The 21,460-nt window shown below is 36.6% G+C and overlaps 1 protein-coding gene across 6 annotated transcripts in view; it reads right to left on the bottom strand.

Annotated features, from left to right (window-relative positions):
* Positions 1–21,460, bottom strand: part of RB1 (RB transcriptional corepressor 1) — a 181,117-nt gene that overhangs the window by 17,129 nt on the left and 142,528 nt on the right. For all 6 annotated transcript variants that reach the window (XM_053563125.1, XM_053563121.1, XM_053563119.1 and 3 more), the window contains 3 exons: positions 6,720–6,838; positions 2,811–2,956; positions 1,040–1,185 (listed from right to left, as the gene is read on the bottom strand). In XM_053563125.1, coding sequence (XP_053419100.1) covers positions 1,040–1,185; positions 2,811–2,956; positions 6,720–6,838 — 411 coding nt within the window. The remainder of the gene's footprint in view (positions 1–1,039; positions 1,186–2,810; positions 2,957–6,719; positions 6,839–21,460) is intronic.

The raw sequence follows: 21,460 nt of genomic DNA, 5'->3' as shown, positions 1-21,460 counted from the left end.
CACAGATGAACCTTGAAAACATTATGCTAAATAAAAGAAGCCATACACAAAACATCATTTATGATATGATAGGAAAATCTACAGAGACAGATTAATGTTGCCTAGGGCTGAGAGGGTAGAGGAATCAGGGGTAACTGCTAAAGGGCATGGGCCTTCTTTTTAGCGATGAGAATGTTCTAAAATTGATTGTGATGATAGTTGTACAACTCTCTGAATATGCTAAAATTGTATACTTTAATACTGAATATGCTGAAATTGTATACAATAATTGAATATGCTGAATTGTATATTTTAAACAGGTAGTTTGTATGGTACGTGAATTATACCAATATAGCCGTTACCAAAAAAATGTTGTTCTTAATCCATTTTACAGAGAAGAAAAAAGAGGATATGATCATTCTCTATCTGTAAACTAATTAACTCCATTCGTTCATTTGTTCATTTATTCAATAGATACTATTTTTTTTTTTTTGTTGTTGTTGTTGTTGTTAGTCTCACTTTGTTGCCCTTGGTAGAGTGCCATGGTCACAGCTCATAACAACCTCAAACTCTTGAGCTTAAGCAATTCTCTTGCCTCAGCCTTCCAAGTAGCTGGGACTACAGGTGCCCGCCACAACGCCCGGCTATTTTTCGAGACAAGGTCTTTCTCTGGCTCAGGCTGTTCTCGAACCTGTGATCGCAGGCAATTCACCTGCCTCAGTCTCCCAAGTGCTGAGATTACAGGCATGAGCTACCGTGCTAGGCCCTCAATAGATACTGTTTTAAATCAATCTATTCGTTAAGTCTTTGTTTTCCCACACTAAAATGAAATCTAGCTCACTATGACATAGAAAAAGCCTCACAAACAGGTTCTTCAGTGATTTTTTAAAGAAAAGATCTTTTGTAAAGCTCTAACTTGTAAGAAATATAACAAAAATATAAAGGATAGCCAATAAGTGAATATATATTAAGTATTCACTCATTTGAATCTAATCTTTTCTTTAGAAAGCATCACATTGTTAACAGGGAGGACAGTAGGTGAAGCGCTTGATTTTCTTACCTGGTCCAAATGCCTGTCTCTCATGAGTTCATACTCATTTTGCAGTGTGTGCTGGAAAAGGGTCCAGATGATGTGCTCTAGTTCTGGGTGTTCAGACAAAAGGCGTGCACACAGGGTATTTAGTCGGAGATATGCTAGCCTATACACTGTGGGAACAAGGGGAATTAGTCATGTTTACTGTTCATTCTGAATTACAATTAGATTTTTTCAAATCATTAAATTGCTCTAACCATAATGCAGTTAATTGGCATTTTAACAGTAACCTCATTTTTACCTCTATTTCCTTATAAATAAATGATTCTTAGTATTACCATAGTGCTAGGTACACAGAAGGCACAATAATACTTGCTGAATAGTTATTATAGCATGAAATTGAGGCAGAGGTGGAAGGCAGAGGTGGAAAGGTCATAAGACACTGTAAAATTAGATAAACCAAATAGAGTTTTTTTCATTTCTGTTGGTAATCACTCACCACAGGTGTTGGAAATTCCCACTATTAATATTCAAGAGGGATAATTATTTTTGGAAATAATGGAATTGCCAGTGTCTATTTTCCAATCCTAAAAAAAAATCAAAGCATGCATTTCTCTATATAATACCAATGGAGTATACTCTTAAAAAATGGCAGACTTAAAAAATACTGCTAGAAATACAAGTTTAGAGAAAAGCAATCTAAAAATTGAGTTCTCCTCCATTTACTTTAAATAAAAAGACCTTGTACATGTACCTTTCAAAGACATACATTAGGTAATTAGAAATTTTTAGAGCTAACAACTTATCCAATGGATCTTAAACTTTAGTATACATTAGACTTGCCTGGAGGGTTGTTAAAACAAGAATTTGGAAAAAAAAAAGAATTTGGGGGCCCTATCCTAGAGCTTCTGACTAAGCAGATCTAGTGTAGAGCCCCCAAATTTTTGTTTCTCTAATTTTTTTTTTTTCCAGTTTTTGGCTGGGGCTGGGTTTGAACCGGCCACCACCAGCATATGGGGCAGGCACCCTACTCCATTGAGCCACAGGTGCCGCCCCTCATTTCTTTAATTTTACATGTGATGCTGATTCTGCTGGTTGGGGACCATACTTTGAGAACCACTGCTGTAACTTAAGGAGTAGGTGTTATAATAGGCCTATAAAACTCATTATGTATATATACTTCTGAATTAAATAAAGTCAAGAAAAAGACTTATCACAGAGGAATCTGGCCTTTTACTCTTCTTCAAAGAGCTCCATGTGGGTGTGTACTTATACCTGATGTAGACATGCATAGACACTCAAATTGCCCTCCCCACCTCACCCCATATACACACAATCAGAGAATGCTATCCAAACTGGTACTGGCCTTCTTAAATGTCCTGAAAATATCTAGGATATATGTCTGCACCAGGCAACAGCATACCGTATAATTTCAACTCTATATACCCACCTGAACAGCAAAAGTAATGTTAGGAGCAAACATTTCTAAACATTAATTTTAAGGCATAACAACTACAGTAGCAGCAACATAACATTTAACATTTTCTGAGACCTTACTATGTGCTAGGCACTGCTAGAAGCATTTCATTGGTATTAATTCATTTATTCATCTCAAAGCTTATAAGGTAGATTATTATAAGGTAGATCATTTTTACCATTTCCATTTTACAGCTGAGGAAACTGAGGCACTGAAATATTAAGTGACTTTCCCAAGGTCACACCTAGTAGAAAAGCCATGATTTGAACCCAGTCAGCCTGGTTTTGGAGTCTATGCTCTTAAAAATAATTATTTACTAACCTTTTTTATAAAAGAGTGAAAGGGAGGTAGATTTCAATGGCTTCTGGGTCTGGAAGGCTGAGGTTGCTTGTGTCTCTGCATTTGTAGTAGAATTTACACGTGTAGTTGAACCTTTTTTCTTTGGGGATCTTACAGGAGAAAGATACCTAGATATATTCAAAGGAAAAGCCTTCATTTGAAGTTTGCTAAGAATCTCTCTCACACATTCACTAACAGACACACCCACACACATCCCTCAAGGTTGTACACATACACCTAGATACATCTTGTCTATTTAATCTGTTATCTATGCCAAATTCCTTTAGTAAACTACTTAAATGCCAAGTTGGGAAAGACATATTAATAGGAAAATATGTCATCATCATATCTATTTTAATAAATGACTTTTCCTGGGGATTACTGCCTTACCAGGAAAAATAATTGTAAATGTATAATGTTCAAGTTTAATAATTATAGTGGGATTAAGACCATTAGATAATTCTAGTTTATAAAACAATTTTTGATATCAAATGTGGTCATAATTCTGATTCTCCTCCTAAAAATTTTTTTATTGATAACTATTGTTCACATATAAGACTTAAGTTATATACACACAAACACCTAAATTATATAGTACAGAATTCTATAAATTAATACTTTAAAAATATATGGAACATTATTAAGACAGACTTATACCTGTATATTAAATATGTCAGGCAAAAATCAAGGGAGAGATACTAGCAAATATTATACCTCAATTTTTGGCAAGTCTGTCATTTTGTGCTGCCTTCTACTTAATAGAATAATCCAGGACTACTTTCTGATCTTGCTTTAGTAGCTGGCAGTAAATGAATTTTATTTATTTATTTATTTATTTTTATTTTATTTTACTTTTTTTGAGATAGAGTTTCACTCTGTCACTCTGGGTAGAGTGCTATGGCATCACAGCTCACAGCAACCTCAAACTCTTGGGCTTATGCAATCCTCTTGCCTCAGCCTCCCAAACAGCTGGAACTATAGGTACCTGCCATAACGCACCTAGCTATTTTTAGAGACTGGATCTTGCTCTTGCTCAAGCTGGTCTCCAACTCCTGAGCTCAAACAATCCATTGACCTTGGCCTCTAAGAGTGCTAGGATTACAGGTGTGAGCCACCATATCTGGTTTATTTTAAAAGAAAAAAAACCTTAAGAACAAAAAGAATAAGAAGTAGCATTTGGACTTTACTATAGATATTTCTACAACACATAGGAAAAGGAACTCATCATCATAATGATTTTAGAACAGTGATTCCCAACCTTTTTAGCACCAGGATCTGGTTTCATGGAAGACAACTTTTCTATGGACCATGGGTGGAGGGAGGGAGGAGGGTGGGAGGGATCTGACAGGAGGTGGAGCTCAGGCTGTGATGTGAGCTCTGGGGAATAGCTGTAAACAGAAGAAGCTTTGCTTGCGTTCCTGACACTCACCCATGCTGTGTGACCTTTTCTGACTGGTATAGGCCCACAGCCCAAGTATTGGGGATTGCAGTTTTAGAAGGACCAGCATCTGGTCTACTATCTTATCTACTTTGGATTTCCCTTCAGTTCACTGACTGACAATATTTAGACTGACTTAACTTGGACTTAGTCTCTTCAGTTATAAGTGTAAATATCCAATTATCTATTGGATATCACTACTTGGAATTTCAAACTTAACAAGGCTAAAGCAGAGCTCTGGATATCTCCCCTCACCTCAAAAAAATGGCTCCACATTACATCTAGTCTTTTAAATGAAAAATCTAGAAGTTATTTTTAATTTCTCCTTTTTCTCAATTCCTCAAATCCAAACTGGTAAGACCAATTTATCTTTAAATACATCCCAGCTCTATCCATTTCTATCTCTAATGTCATATCTTAGACTAAGTCATCTACATCCTTCACTTGAACTACTAAAATAATCTCCAAACTTGTCTCTTCACTTTCTTTGTTGCCCTGTTTCCTTCTCTCCCTCAAATCCACCTGTATTTCACATAGCAGCCTGAGAGTGGTCCTTTAAAAATACAGATTATAGCAAGCTGCACCCCTGCTTAACGCGTTTCTCTTCCCTTATAAAATCCACGCTTCTTATTAAGGTCTGTGGGAACCCCAGTTTGCCTCTCCAGTTTCATCTTGTATTATTCTTCAATTGTTCACTAAACCCCAGTCACACTGAGATTTCTTTTTGTTCCTCAAACCAGCTAAGAATGACCTGCCCTCTAGGGTCATTGCATTTGGTATTTGTTCTGCCCAGAAAAGAACATACAGATTTGTGGTTGGCCAGCATCAAGCTTGTCCTTGAGGGGCTAGGCAAAACATCACTTCATCAGAGGAAGGAAAGCATCCCTAAACATTCTATCACCCTTTCAGTTTCTTTTGCATCACTATTATTTCCTCTATAGTACTTATTACATCCTAAAAGCATCTCATATACTAGTTTACATGTTCAATGTTTTCTTCTTCCCAGAATGTAAGCCCTATGAGACCAAGGACCTAAACCATCATACTTCTGTGTTCCCAGTGCCCAGAATACTTCCTGGCACTTAAGAGATGACTACTTACTGAATTAAAAAAAAAAATAAGACTAGACTTGTTTATTTAAAAAGTAGCAAACAAATTCATACATGAAGGCAGAGTCTCCAAATGCTAGAAATACTCTGGGTGCAAGTTAGCCCCAAAATGACATCTCTGGATAATGATCCTTGCACTAATCACAGAACACTGCAATGTCAATTCCTACACAGAATTAAACAGAAACATAACATTAGGCACATTCCTAGGAAAGGCAGTGAAGTGAGTGCTTAAGATCATGGACTCTGGGGCAGCGCCTGTGGCTCAAGGAGTAGGGCGCGGGTCCCATATGCCAGAGGTGGTGGGTTCAAACCCAGCCCTGGCCAAAAAACCAAAAAAAAAAAAAAAAAAAAAAAAAAAAGATCATGGACTCTGGATCATAGAGCTTGGGTTTGATTTCTGTCGACCTCAAGCAAGTTACCTTATGTCTCTAATTCCTATTTTATAGATAACCGAGGATGACAGCAATATCTACTACCTCATAGGCCGTTATAAAGTTTAAATAATAAATCAATCTAAAGCACTTGGGTAATTGCACACACTGAGCCTTCAATAAATGTCAACTATTGCTTTCTTTTCCTATCATCGTCATTATCATGAATGAATCAACCATGTTTGCCCACATTCCATACAACTCCCTACACTTATCCTAGGCTTTACTCCAGATGGACTGATCTGTACACTGTGAAAAATGGCTCCTGCTTCACTGGGTGTTGTGCTTTTGAGTTCATCCACCTCTGGCTCTTGGAACATATTTCTGTCTCTTCTCTCCTTTCTAGTTTCCATGTTGAAATCCCATTCAATCTTAAGGGCTATCTAAATTGCCATTCCTGCATGGAAACTGTTCTCATTATGCCAATCCTAGGCGATTCAGTAGCACTTTGTCCTCCTTACTTGTGTCATGTATCTCACATTCTCAATTCCTTTTTTTTTTTTTCTTGAGATAGGTCCCAGGCTGAAATGCAATGGCATGATCACAGCTCACTGCCACTTTAAACTCCTGGGCTCAAGCAGGAGCCCTCCTGCCCCAGCCTCCTGAGTAGCTAGGACTATAGGCACATGCTACCACACTGGGATAACTTTGCCTTTTTACTTCTGTCTAGAGGCAGGGTCTCACTATGTGGCCCAGACTGGTCTTGAACTCCTGGCCTCAAGTGATCCTCACTCCTTGGCTTTCCAAAGTGCTACAATTACAGGCATGAACCACTATAATTGGCACCTAATTCTTAAAAGCAGAAACAATGTCTTTTTCAAAATTCTATTCCCAATAGTTTCTTGTATCATGCATATGTTCAAAATCTATTTATAGTTTGAATAGGTAACATGGCATATATTAAACTTACATATCTGCTGCAGTATGATTATTTTGGAGAGGAAGATTAAGAGGACAAGTAGATTCAAAGTGATCAGCTGATCCTTCTCGATCCTTTGACTGTTTAATAAGATCAAATAAAGGTGAATCCTATTGGAAAAAGATGAGATTTAAACAGTAAGTATGATTTTCCTACATACATATCAAATCATGTTATCTGACATGGTAAGCACTATGAATTTTAGGTACAATTTACAGTAGCAATTTGGACATCCGAATGAAATCCCTTTCTCTTCTTTAAAATTCCCAATTGCCAACTTTTGTGTTACACACAAGAAAGAAATAGAAAAGTGTATAACCTTAAATGGTTTTATTAGAAGTTAGAAATTAGGAGAAAAGACAAAAAGACCCAAAGAAGGCTTAAAAAAAAAATAACGATATGAGCAGAATTTAATGAATTTGAAAATAAAGATAACATTTGACAAATAAAGCTATCATTGATCCTCTGAAAGAACTAATACAATTAAATAAACCTCTAGTCAGATTGATCAAGAAAAACAGCAGGGACAAGTGGTATTAGGAATGAAAAATGTAACATAATCACAAAGATCAGAAAGTTAATAGGAGAGAGTTATGAATAACTTTGTATCAATAAATTGAAAAATTGAGACCAAGCAGAAGATTCCTACAAAAGTATAAATTACCAAAATTCAATAAAAAGGAAATAAAATAACTTGAACGTTCCACAATTATTAGAGAATTTGAATCAGTAATTTAAAATCTTGCCACACTAAGCTTGGATTTCTTTCATCTGAATGCAGGTCAAAAATGCAGTATTATCAGGGTATGAAACCCACCTATATGGAGAGCCAGTGTTTCATATATGTAGGTTCTACAGGGTTGACTACGGGACTAGACTATGTGCAAATTGTGGTATCCATGAGTGTTCCTCAAATGAATGCCTTCTTGCATAACAAGAGACAACTGTCTTAGCAACTCAAATCAGCAATGTTAGAAAAAAAAAAAATGCGTCATTACCAAGTTCGGTTTATCCAGGTTGCAAGGTTGGCTCGACATTAGAAAATCTATAATGAAATTCACCTCATTAAAAAATCTAAGGTTGGGTGGTGCCTGTGGCTCGAAGGAGTAGGGCACTGGCCCCATATGCCGGAGGTGGCGGGTTCAAACCCAGCCCCAGCCAAAAACTGCAAAAAAAAAAAAAAAAATCTAAGGTTGCTGGGCACAGTGGCTCACACATGCACACATGTAATCCCAGTACTCCGGGAGGCTGAGGCGGGTGGATTGCCAGAGCTCATGAGTTCAAGACCAATCTGAGCAAGAGTGAGACCCTATCTCTAAAAAAATAGCTGGGCACTGTGGTAGGCACATGTAGTCCCAGGTACTTAGGAAGCTAAGGCAAGGGGATCACTTGAGCTCAAGAGTTTGAGGTTTCTGTGAGCTATGAAGCCACGGCATTCTACCAAGGGCAACAAAGTGAGACTCGGTCTCAAAAAAATAAAAAGAAAAGAAATAAATCTAAGGTGAAAAATCTTATCAAAATCAATGTAAAAGTATTCTCATTTTAAAACTATTCATAACTTCAAAAACAAAAACTCTAACCAGGAACAGAAAGGTACTTTATAATTTGATAAATGGCATATACAAATAAATAAAAACTGCACTACAAACATTACATGTAATGGTAAAACATTAAGAGCATTCTTATAAAAATAATCAAATAGAAGAGAAGAATGGCCATTACCATGCTTCCTACTCAGCATTGTACTTGAGGTTCCAGCCAACTCAATAATGAGAAGAAATAAAAGATGAAAGGATTGTAAAGAAAGAAAACAAAACCATCATTATCCATAAATGATGTGTCAATATAGAAAACTCAAAAAGAATCTACAGAGAAATTATTACAATGAGGCACTGTAGCTCAGTCAGTTGTTACAACTGTAACAGCAACAAAAAAATAGCTGGGCGTTATGGCGGTGCCTATAGTTTCAGCTACTCGGGAGACTGAGGCAAGAGAATCGCTTAAGCCCAAGAGTTTGAGGTTGCTGTGAGCTGTTATGCTATAGTACTCTACCCAGGGCCACAGCTTGAGACTCTGTCTCAAAAGAAAGAAATTATTAGAATGAAAAATTAGCATTATGCTGTTATGAAATCAATATGAAAAATTATATTTCTATAGCCAAGCAAAAACTTTAAAAGTATAATTTTTAAATATCCTTTACAAAAAGGTAAGATTATCAATAAAAGTCTTTAAAGAGATTGATCAAAAACTAATTTTCTAGGGTGGTGCCTGTGGCTCAAAGGAGTAGGGTGCTGGCACCATATGCCAGAGGTGGCAGGTTCAAACCCAGCCCTGACCAAAAACTGTAAAATAAAAACAAAACTAAACAAAAAAACAACTAATTTTCTAGAAGTGACTCCTTGAAAGTAAATACAGTGGACTCTATGAAAAGGGGGGCCATATGTACAGTATTTTACTCTTAGTACTTAAAGTAGGACAAAAATATCAGACAAGTTTATGTTAAAAAATAAAAATTGCTTACCAGTAAGTAAAAAAACACTTTAAAAATATGAACAATAGTCTATACAATAAGGAGTCTTTGAAAAATCAGCTAGCAATTAAAAAAAGTTATTTACCATTGCATCTTCACAATGCACACAAAATCAATTATTACATTAAAAAATCTAAAATAGTATTAGAAGTAAATCTAAGGGGATATCTTTATAACTTCTTGTTAAGGAAGGACTTTGTAGCTTTGAAGAAAACTCATAAGTTATGAAGAAAAAGATAAACAGATCAGAATACATACAAATTGAAAACTTGTGCATAACTGAAACCACAATAAACTAAACTAAATCGTTAAAAATAAAAGTATCAGTTAAAGATTGTGAATTTAATGAACATATTAACTCTCCTAAAACTCCACTGAAATGGCAGTCATGTTTAGAAGACATTAACTTTTCAGACCAAAAATTTTCAAAGTTGGAAAAAGTTATGGACAAGTACTAACCTACTTAGTAAAAAAAAAAAAAAAAAAAAAAAAAAAAAGCTGAATTGAAATTCAGCAGTAAGAAAAGCCAACAGGCAAACCAAAGAAGCTTTTACCCCACTAAAAGGGTCTGGGAGTGGTAATACCAGGTTATCTCAGGCCTTGGGGTATAAAGGGGGTTAAAAAACAGGAGGATTGGCTGGAAGTCCACTTAAGAATAAGACAGACTTCTAGATCTTTTCCTTTTATCCTCTCTTTACTGATGGAAAAAAGATGAAGGTTTATTATTTGGAAAGTATAAAACAGAATTCTCTGTACCAGAGGACTCTAGACAAAATCAAGGAAAAAGTTACCATACTAAAACCAGCAGCATTAGGAAAAAATTTATATAATGAATGTTGTATATACCAGACTGCTTCCTGTCTCCAGATCCTAGTACATTTGCAACCATGAATATTCACATCCTGACATGAAATCAGAAGAGTTAGACCTAAATAATACGATAAATCTAAGAGAAAGATACTAAGTGGGCATTTTGTAAAGAACTGTCCTACCAAATAACCACACAATTAAGTTCACAAACCCCATCCAGGTGTTCAGAGCTTCTAACTAAGTTTTAATGATTTTTATGTGAGTGGCAATCAAATGTTTCAGAACATCTCTAATATAAAAGCACCAAAACAAAACAAATGAGAAAGCAGCTCGGTAGATACAGAAATTACACAGGGAGAAGAAATTTACAAGGAAAGAAAAAAATGATTACTCAATGGTCCTTTTATTTTATTTTATTATTATTTCTTTTATTGTTGGGGATTCATTGAGGGTACAATAAGCCAGGTTACACTGATTGCAATTGTTAGGTAAAGTCCCTCTTGCAGTCATGTCTTGCCCCCATAAAGTGTGACACACACCAAGGCCCCACTCCCTTCCCTCCGTCCCTCTTTCTGCTTTTCCTCCCCCCACCATAACCTTAATTGTCATTAATTGTCCTCATATCAAAATTGAGTACATAGGATTCATGCTTCTCCATTCTTGTGATGCTTTACTAAGAATAATGTCTTCCACTTCCATCTAGGTTAATACAAAGGATGTAAAGTCTCCATTTTTTCTTAATAGCTGAATAGTATTCCATGGTATACATATACCACAGCTTGTTAATCCATTCCTGGGTTGGTGAGCATTTAGGCTGTTTCCAGATTTTGGCGATTGTAAATTGAGCTGCAATAAACAGTCTAGTACAAGTCTCCTTAGGATGAAAGGATTTTTTTCCTTCTGGGTAGATGCCCAGTAATGGGATTGCAGGATCAAATGGGAGGTCTAGCTTGAGTGCTTTGAGGTTTCTCCATACTTCCTTCCAGAAAGGTTGTACTAGTTTGCAGTCCCACCAGCAGTGTAAAAGTGTTCCCTTCTCTCCACATCCACGCCAGCATCTGCAGTTTTGAGATTTTGTGATGTGGGTCATTCTCACTGGGGTTAGATGATATCTCAGGGTTGTTTTGATTTGCATTTCTCTAATATATAGAGATGATGAACATTTTTTCATGTGTTTGTTAGCCATTCGTCATCTTTAGAGAAGGTTCTATTCATGTCTCTTGCCCATTGATATATGGGATTGTTGGCTTTTTTCATGTGGATTAATTTGAGTTCTCTATAGATCCTAGTTATCAAGCTTTTGTCTGATTGAAAATATGCAAATATCCTTTCCCATTGTGTAGGTTGTCTCTTTGCTTTGGTTATTGTCTCCTTAGCTGTACAGAAGCTTTTCAGTTTAATGAAGTCCCATTTGTTTATTTTTGTTGTTGTTGCAATTGCCATGGCAGTCTTCTTCATGAAGTCTTCCCCCAGGCCAATATCTTCCAGTGTTTTTCCTATGCTTTCTTTGAGGATTTTTATTGTTTCATGCCTTAAATTGAAGTCCTTTATCCATCTTGAACCAATGTTTGTGAGTGGGGAAAGGTGTGGGTCCAGTTTCAGTCTTTTACATGTAGACATCCAGTTCTCCCAACACCATTTATTGAATAGGGAGTCTTTCCCCCAAGATATGTTCTTGTTTGATTTATCGAAGATTAGGTGGTTGTAAGATGTTAGTTTCATTTCTTGGTTTTCAATTCAATTCCAAGTGTCTATGCCTCTATTTTTGTGCCAGTACCATGCTGTCTTGACCACTATGGCTTTGGAGTACAGACTAAAATCTGGTATGCTGATGCCCCCAGCTTTATTTTTATTATTAAGAACTGCCTTAGCTATATGGGTTTTTTTCGGGTTCCATACAAAACACAGAGTCATTTTCTCCAAATCTTGAAAGTATGATGTTGGTATTTTGATAGGAATGGCATTGAATAGGTAGATTGCTTTGGGAAGTATTTTAACAATGTTGATTCTTCCCATCCATGAGCATGGTATGTTCTTCCATTTGTTAATATCCTCTGCTATTTCCTTTCTGAGGATTTCATAGTTTTCTTTGTAGAGGTCCTTCACCTCCTTCATTAGGTATATTCCTAGGTATTTCATTTTCTTTGAAACTATGGTGAAGGGAGTTGTGTCCTTAATTAGCTTCTCATCTTGACTCTTATTGGTGTATACAAAGGCTACTGACTTGTGGACATTGATTTTATATCCTGAAACATTACTGTACTTTTTGATGACTTCTAGGAGTCTTGTGGTTGAGTCTTTGGGGTTCTCTAAGTATAAGATCAGGTCATCCGCAAAGAGGGAGAGTTTGACCTCCTCTGCTCCCATTTGGATTCCCTTTATTTCCTTGTCTTGCCTAATTGTATTGGCTAAAACTTCCAGCACTATGTTGAATAGTAAAGGTGACAAGAGGACAACCTTGTCTGGTTCCAGTTCTAAGGGGAAAAGCTTTCAGTTTTACTCCATTCAGTAAAATATCAGCTGTGGGTTTGTCATAGATAGCGTCAATCAGTTTTAGAAATGTGCCACCTATGCCTATACTCTTCAGTGTTCTAATTAGAAAAGGATGATGGATTTTATCAAATGCTTTTTCTGCATCTATTGAGAGGATCATGTGATCTTTATTTTTGCCTCTGTTAATATGGTGGATAACGTTTATGGACTTGCGTATGTTAAACCAGCCTTGCATCCCTGGGATGAAGCCTACTTGATCATGATGAATGACTTTTTTGATGATAAGTTGTAATCTATTGGCTAGGATTTTGTTGACAATTTTTGCATCTATATTCATGAGTGAGATTGGTCTGAAATTCCCCTTTTTGTTTAGGTCTTTTCCTGGTTTTGGTATCATGGTGATGTTTGCTTTATAGAATGTGTTGGGGGCGATTTCTTCTTACTCAATTTTTTGGAATAATTTCTGCAGTACAGGAATAAGCTCTTCCTTGAAGGTTTGACAGAATTCTGGTGTGAAGCCATCTGGACCAGGGCATTTTTTGGTTGGAATATTTTTTATTGTTTCTTTGATCTCAGTGCTTGAAATTGGTCTGTTCAGGAGCTCTATTTCTTCCTGGCTAAGTCTAGGGAGAGGGTGTGATTCCAAATATTTATCTATTTTCTTCACATTGTCAAATTTCTGGGCATAGAGTTTCTGGTAGTATTCAGAGATGATCTCTTGTATCTCTGTGTGATCAGTTGTTATTTCCCCTTTATCACTTCTGATTGAGGTTACTAGAGATTTTACTTTTCTATTCCTCGTTAGTCTGGCCAATGGTTTATCTATTTTATTTATTCTTTCAAAAAACCAACTCCTTGTTTCATTAATTTTCTGAATGATTCTTTTGTTTTCAATTTCATTGACCTCTGATTTGATTTTGGATATTTCTTTTCTTCTACTGAGTTTAGGCTTAGATTGTTCTTCTTTTTCCAATTCCATAAGATGGCTTGTGAGTTTGTTGATGCCCTCTCTGTTTTTCGAATGTAGGCATCTAAAGCGATGAATTTTCCTCTCAAAACTGCTTTTGCAATATCCCACAGGTTTTGGTAGCTTGTGTCTTCATTGTTGTTATGCTCAAGGAAGTGAATGATTTCCTGTTTTATTTCTTCCTGCACCCATCTGTTATTCAACAGAAGATTGTTTAATTTCCATGCCTTTGTGTGGGATTGAGCTTTTTTGTTAGAGTTGAGTTCCACCTTTAGTGCCTTATGGTCTGAGAAGATACAAGGTAAAATTTCAATTCTTTTGATTCTGTTGATATTTGTTTTGTGTCCCAGGATATGATCAATTTTGGAGAATGTTCCATGGGGTGATGAGAAGAATGTATATTCTTTATCTTTGGGGTGGAGTGTTCTATATGCATCTATCAAGCACAGTTGTTCTAGGGTCTCATTTAAATCTCTTATATCTTTGTTTAATTGCTGTTTAGAGGATCTGTCCAGTTCTGTAAGAGGAGTGTTAAAGTCCCCTGTTATGATGGTATTATCAGATATCATATTGCTCAGATTGAGTAAGGTCTGTTTCAAGAATCTGGGAGCATTTAAATTGGGTGCATAAATATTTAGAATTGAAACGTCTTCTTGTTGTATTTTTCCCTTGACCAATATAAAGTGACCATCTTTGTCTTTTTTGACTTTAGTTGCTTTAAATCCACATGTATCCGAAAATAAGATTGCAACTCCTCTTTTCTTCTGAATTCCATTTTCCTGAAAAATTGTCCTCCAACCCTTGACTCGGAGCTTTAATTTGTCTTTTGAAGCCAGGTGTTTCTTGCAGACAGCAAATGGATGGCTTGTGTTTTTTTAATCCAGTCAGACAATCTATGTGTCTTCAGTGGGGAATTCAAGCCATTAACATTTATTGAGATAATTGATAAGTGTGGTAGTATTCTATTCATCTTATTTTGTGAGAGTCCATTGCTTAGTTTTATCTTTTGCATCAGTGTGGAGGTTAGGTTCTGTCCTTTAATTTCTGAGTTCTTACTTTGCTGCTGATCCATTGTAGAGGTCAGTGTGCAGAAGAGGTTGAAGTATTTCCTGTAGAGCTGGTCTTGTGGCGAATTTCCTCAATGTTTGTATATCGGTAAATGATTTGATTTCTCCATCAATTTTTAAGCTTAGCTTAGCAGGGTACAGAATTCTGGGTTGGAAATTGTTCTGTTTAAGTAGATTAAAAGTAGATGACCATTTTCTTCTTGCTTGGAAAGTTTCATCAGATAAGTCTGCGGTCAATCTGATGGATTTGCCCCTGTAGGTCAACTGGTGCTTACTCCTGGCAGCTTGCAGACTCTTTTCTTTTGTCTTGACTTTGGACAGGTTCATCACAATGTGTCTTGGAAAAGCTTGGTTAGAGTTGAGGCGACCTGGGGTCCCGATATCCCTCTGAAAGCAGTGTGTCAGAATCTTTGGTGATATTTGGGAAATTTTCTTTTATAATATTCTCTAGTATGGCTTCCGTTCCTCTGAGGCATTCTTCTTCCACTTCTGGGATTCCTATAACTTGTATGTTGGAACGCTTCATAAAGTCCCATAATTCTGACAGTGAACGTTCTGCTTTCTCTCTCTTCTTTTCTGCCTCTTTTACTATCTGAGTTATCTCAAGAACTTCGTCTTCTACCTCTGAAATTCTTTCTTCTGCATGGTCTAACCTGTTCCTGATACTTTCCATCGCATCTTTAAGTTCCCTAATTGACTGTTTCAGTTCCTTCAGCTCTGCTATATCCTTTTTATATTCTTCATATCGTTCATCTCTTATTTGATTCTGTTTTTGGATTTCCTTTTGGTTATTTTCCACTTTATTAGCAGTTTCCTTCATTGTTTCCATCATTTCTTTCATTGTTTTCAACATGTGTATTCTAAATTCCCTTTCTGTCATTCCTAACATTTCTTTATAGGTAGAATCCTCTGCAGTAGCTACCTCATGGTCCCTTGGCAGGTTTGTTCTGGACCTGTACTTCATGTTGCCTGGAGTTTCCTGCTGCTTCTTCGTCATGAATGATTTCTTTTATCTGTTTCCTTGCCCTGATTTTCCTTTCACTTCCTCTTGCTCTTTAAGTACTCGTGCCGTTTTTCCACTGTTTTAGTCCTCCTCTTGGGGTCCAGAAGTCTCTTGCTGACTCCCTGTATCCTCACAGGGGTGATGAAAGGCAGATCCCACCAGCCAGAATGCCTGGAGTCCTATTTCCCCAGACTCACTGTGCCCAGATGCAAGGAAGCTGTTACTTGTCCGCCATCTTCTCAATGGTCCTTTTAAATAGGAAGGTATACTCATGCCTATGCAATAAACACTATTTTTTCTCATTCATCCTTCTCTCAATTCATCTCAACAAACAAAAGAATAAAGAATGGGGGAGGGGGGCATTAGTTGTAAAAGCATAGGTTCTGAAACCAGGAAGATGTAAGCTCAAATACTGCTCCCCAAAGCTTACTAGTAATGAGAAGTTCTGCTTACTGAACCTCAGTTTCATTACCTGAAAAACAAGAATAACAGCACCCATTTTGCAAGATTAAATGACAAGTGTGTACACTGTAGCCACTTGCACATTCAACTCTCTTTTCTCCTTTTAATGATTTGGCCCAATTAGCTTGAGTCTCTTGGATGTATATGTGGATGTGTAAAAGATGTGCCCTCAACTCTAAACTTTCTGGAGAAAAAAACCCTTGTCTTTTTAAATTCATTTTTTTCTTCTCTACCTGTCAAGTAGATACTTAATAAGTTTTAAATAAAAAGATATATGAAATCCTATAGTCATTACTGCAAAACCTCAATTGTTTTCAACCCTTTTTCATTTCCAGAGGACCAATAGAAGATGGGCTACTCTCTGTAATAGTGACTCACTACAGAAATAACTCTCCAAGTGGATGTGGTGGTAGGCGTGGGTTGTGTCCAATGGAGGCATCAGAAGAGAAGGTCATTTATGATTTGGAAAGAGGAGGAAACTGTATAACACCCATAATATAATTTTGACCATCAAGTCATCTTTCCCATATTTGTTAGGTAATATTCATTTCCTACAAATTAATTCCAGCTAATATATGTATTGTTATACTTAATATTTTCTATTTTCTAGCCATTGATGATTTGAATATCTTTATTTAACTAAATAGGAGTGGTATAAACTGACATATGAGCAAGAGTGGCCTACTACCATTTTTCTCTCAAACTAAGAATTTTAGGAGGTAGGACTTAAGTATACTACTAATTAGGCATTTTATTTACTTTTCAGATATGGATTAAGACATGGTTTATGATTCAGATCAGCCCAGCAAGACTATGCTAAAGTAAATTCCCCCTCCAAGGATTATAGTGGCATTTTTTTCACCAATAATCTTTATGTTTCACTCAAGTATCACTTTTATCACCATCTAACCATACCAAGTGGCCAACAGATAGTTACAGATTTTGATGAAGAGTATGTCATGATAATGGAAAGAATTATAGTGTACTGGAAAGAGCATAAACTCATCAACCACACCATAGGGGTTCACATCCTGGCCACTTATTAGCTATACCACCTTGGACAAGTTGCTTAATTTCAGGAAGACTCACTTTTCTCAAGTGTGGAGCAGAGTACCAATGATAATAATAAGAATTTAAATCACAGTGTTAGGAAAATTGAGTTAATACATGTTAAACATCAGGAAGAGTGCTTGGCATAAAGTAAGTTCTATATCAATATTTGATATTGTTATGGTGGTGATTCTTATTTATACCTATAAATGCCATTATAGGAAGGACACTGTATTTGTTCAATGTATGAATATATGCCTAGTTATCCATCCATCCTCCCAGCACTTGTATGTCTATTCTACAGCACACACTAAGCTAGGAAGAAGGAACATAAAAGTAAACAACTTTTCAGATACTGATTGAACAACTCCTTTTCAGTTTCTCCAATTTCAGATACTGATTGCTTTGAAGTATTATTTCAGAAGCACTTGTCTTTTTCCACCTTACATCTTCAATTGATGTCTGTGTATAAAATAAACGTCAATAATTCTTTACTATCCCTCCAATATCCTGCCTTTCCTCAATCTTTATCATGTCAATAAATTACTCCTTATATCCAGTTGTCTCAAGCAAAAAAAAACAAAAGCAAGGAGTTATCTTTAATTATTTTTTTCCTCACAGTCTATTATCTAAGACAAGGCAAGTCATATTGTCCTGAAATTCAAAATATATTCCAAGTCTATCTTCTTTTCATTACCAATAGCATTGCTAGAGTCTAAGCCATTATTACCTTGTCTACTGCAAAAGCATCCTACAAACTGGTTTCCATACAAATGAGTTAACTCTCCACACACATCTCTACACTTGAAACCCTCCAATGGCTTCTTATCACCCTTAAAATAAATCCAAACATCTTACAAAACACTAAGGTCAAGACCCTTGCCACCTCTCAGACCTCATTCTCTACCACTCTTCTGACTCTAGCCACACTATCTTTCTATTCCATGAATGTGGCATGATTCCTGCTATCCCAGAAATTGTGTTTGCTGTTTCCTCTGTCTGGAATGCTCAACCCACTCCATTATTCACATATCTCCTAGAATAGCACCCCCTAAGCAAGGCCTTCTCTGAACATCTTGTCTAAGACAGCCATAATTCCCACTTATTTGTGACTGCTGACTCTGCTCTACTTTCTTCGTAGCATTGATTACTACTTGAGACTATACGGTGAATTCATTTGTTTACTTTCTTACTAGCATGCAAGATGCAAGAAGGCATAGACTTTGCTCAGCATACTCACAACAGTATCCCCAGTGTTTAAAACTGCCTGGCACACAGAAGGAGCTCAGTAAATGTTTGCTGAATAAAGGAAGTAAGAAAGTTAAAATGTAAAAAGTGCTCTGAGGTTAACTCTAAAGTGAGGATAAGATTTAAAATTGAATTCAATTTAAAATTGAATTTCTTAGTTATGCACACTCTAAGTCCTTTAAAAAATAGAATATTTTTTATTTACTCCTTTCCCCTATATTTTTTCTCCTTTAATATTAGTCAAACACAGTATGTGCGCTTAGGCCATAAAGAAAGTATAAACGTGACATGTAAACAGTTTTAGAATGCCTAGTATTTCAATTTTTTTTTTTTAAGTGCGGTAGAATACAATGGAGTATTTTAGACCACCTGGATTACAAGTAGAAATTATTTTTATCTGTGAAACATTAGCCACTAAACATCAAATATTATTGAATATCCATGACATACAAGACTCTAGATACAGGGGTGAGCAAATAACAGGGACGGTTCCTACCCATTGGGAAGAGGCAGATAATAAATATGTAAATTCAGGCTCAGCGCGTGTAGCTCAGCAGCTAGGGCACCAGCTACATACACCAAAGCTGGTGGGTTCAAACCCAGCCCAGGCCTGCCAAACAACAATGACAATTACAACCAAAATATAGCCAGGCATTATAGTGGGCACCTGTAGTCCCAGCTATTTGGGAGGCTGAGGCAAGAGAATCACTTAAACCCAAGAGTTTGAGGTTGCTGTGAGCTGTGACGCCATGTCTCAAAAATAAATAAATAAATAAATAATGTAAATTCAGAAAATGCTATAAAAGAATGGTGTCCTCTCATGAAGAATAAGGAGGGAGATCCAAGAAGATGGGGTGGGTTAACAGAACACTGATCTGTGAAGTTAACACAGATACTGAGTCCTAAAAGGTAAGGAGGCTTTGCTTTAAGAGGAGCAGGGGCAGAGAGGTCTTCCAAAAGTTGAGAGCTCTTTTAGGAAATGAGCTCTAAAGGGACTAAAGTACGGTGGTGGTATAGTAGTAGAGGGGTTGCTAGAGAAAAGGTTAAAAAATAGATAGTTGCCTGATTATGTGGAATTTTTTTTTTTTTTTTTTTGAGACAGTCTCACTATGTTGCCCTCAGTAGATTGCTGTGGCATCACAGCTCACAGAAACCTCAAACTCTTGGGCTCAAATGATGCTCTTGCCTCAGCCTCCCAAGTAGCTGGGACTAGAGGCACCTGCCACAACGCCTGGCTATTTTTTGTTGCAGTTGTCATTGTTGGTTAGCTGTCCTGGCTGGGTTCGAACCTGCCAACTTTGGTGTATGTGGCTGGTGCTGTAACCCCTGTGCTATGGGTTCCAAACCTGATTATGTGGAATCTTAAAAACTGTGCTAAAAAGTTTGAATATTCTAAGAGAAATAGAAAACCTATTACAATAGAAACTGTATTTCAGGACAGAGATTTTTCTTTTCATATACTACTACTATAAGATAGCTATTTCAGTTGTGTCTTGCTCCTCATTACATCCCTAGCACACAGCACAGAAATGGGGCTCTAAAAACATTTGCTGAATAACTGAATGACTTGTGTTCCTTCCAGGAAAGTAGCTTAGGTGATAGAACTCATCATGATGCACATTGTTTCAGCTCTGGTACAAGTGACAAAATTTTCTATCAATTTCCAACTTCCTAGCTCCAGTGTGTCTGAAGCATATGGCAGGCAGGTTCAATAATAGCAAACAACTTTGGAATTGGATGCATATAACTCAAGAGTTAAAACTCTTTAACCCATGAAATTAAAAAAAAAAAAAAAGGAAATGCTACTATTTAATTTACTTAAGTCTTGAACTTCACAATGAGCAGAACTGAAAATATACAATTACCAATACATTCTGGTTTTTTTTTTTTTATTTTAGCAGTAAAATTATCAATAAAAATATATTTCAGGGCCAGGAGTGGTGGCTCATTCCTATAATCCTAGCACTTTGGGAGACCAAGGCAGGTGGACTGCCTGAGCTCACTGGTTTGAGACCAGCCTGAACCAGAGTGAGACCTCCTCTCTAAAAATAGCCAGGCATGGCGGGTGCCTGTCATTACAGCTACTTGGGAGGCTGAGACAAATGAATCGCTGGAGCTCAGGAGTTTGAGGTTGCTGTGAGCTATGATGCCACAGCGTTCTACTGAGGGCGACAAAGTGAAAATCTCTCAAGAAAAAAAAAAATGACTTTCAGCTTACCTTCTCCTCAAGAGAAAAATATATATATGAGCAATACAAAACAGGCCAGGAAAGGGGTAAAGCAAACAGGTTGCCTGGGATGAAAAATTTAAGGAGGCATTCACTCTTGCTTGCAGAATTTTGGTATGAAATTTATCCTTTTGGGCACTGAATACTAAATTGATAATGAAAACCAGTTAACTTAAGATATACTGGCAAGGCAGGCATGGTGGCTCAAATGTGTAATCCCAGCTATGCAGGAGGCTGAGGTGAGAGAATCACTTGATCCCGGAGTTCAAGACTACTATGAGCTGAGATTATACCTCTGCACTTCAAACAAAAAAAAAACTACTGGCAAAATAGAATGATGTGTCTATCACTTTCATGGTTTGCTTAGATAAGAATTAAAATATTTTCAGTTACAAAGGTTTTATTCCAAAGTATTATCTCATTTAGTCCTCAGAATAAATCTGTGAAATGTTATCATTATTCATTTTATGGATCAGAAAACTCAGCTAAATTATGCCTGAATGCATGAGAAATATCTTCTCAGTGTGAAATAACATTTGAGGTTTATAAATATAAAAACCCAAATTCAAACTATTAAAAAAAATAAAGAATAAATGAATAGAAAAGCTTCCCAGAACTAATTATTACAATGTTTATGACTTTTTAATTAAAAACTTTTATTAATTTAACTATTATTTTTCAGGTTTATCCAAACCTTTATTCATTTACTGTGAAGGAAATCATATCAACATCTTATTAACAATAATTGCTACCAGCCAGGAACAGTGGCTTATGCCTGTAATCCTAGCACTCTGGGAGGCTGAGGTGGGTGTGTCACTTGAGCTCAAGAGTTCAAAGCAAGAATAAGACCCCATCTCTAAAAATAGCCGGGTGTT

Source organism: Nycticebus coucang, chromosome 15 (genome assembly GCF_027406575.1).
Source record: "Nycticebus coucang isolate mNycCou1 chromosome 15, mNycCou1.pri, whole genome shotgun sequence".
NCBI classification, from domain to species: Eukaryota; Metazoa; Chordata; class Mammalia; order Primates; family Lorisidae; genus Nycticebus; species Nycticebus coucang.
This window is presented reverse-complemented; position numbering and strand designations above follow the sequence as displayed.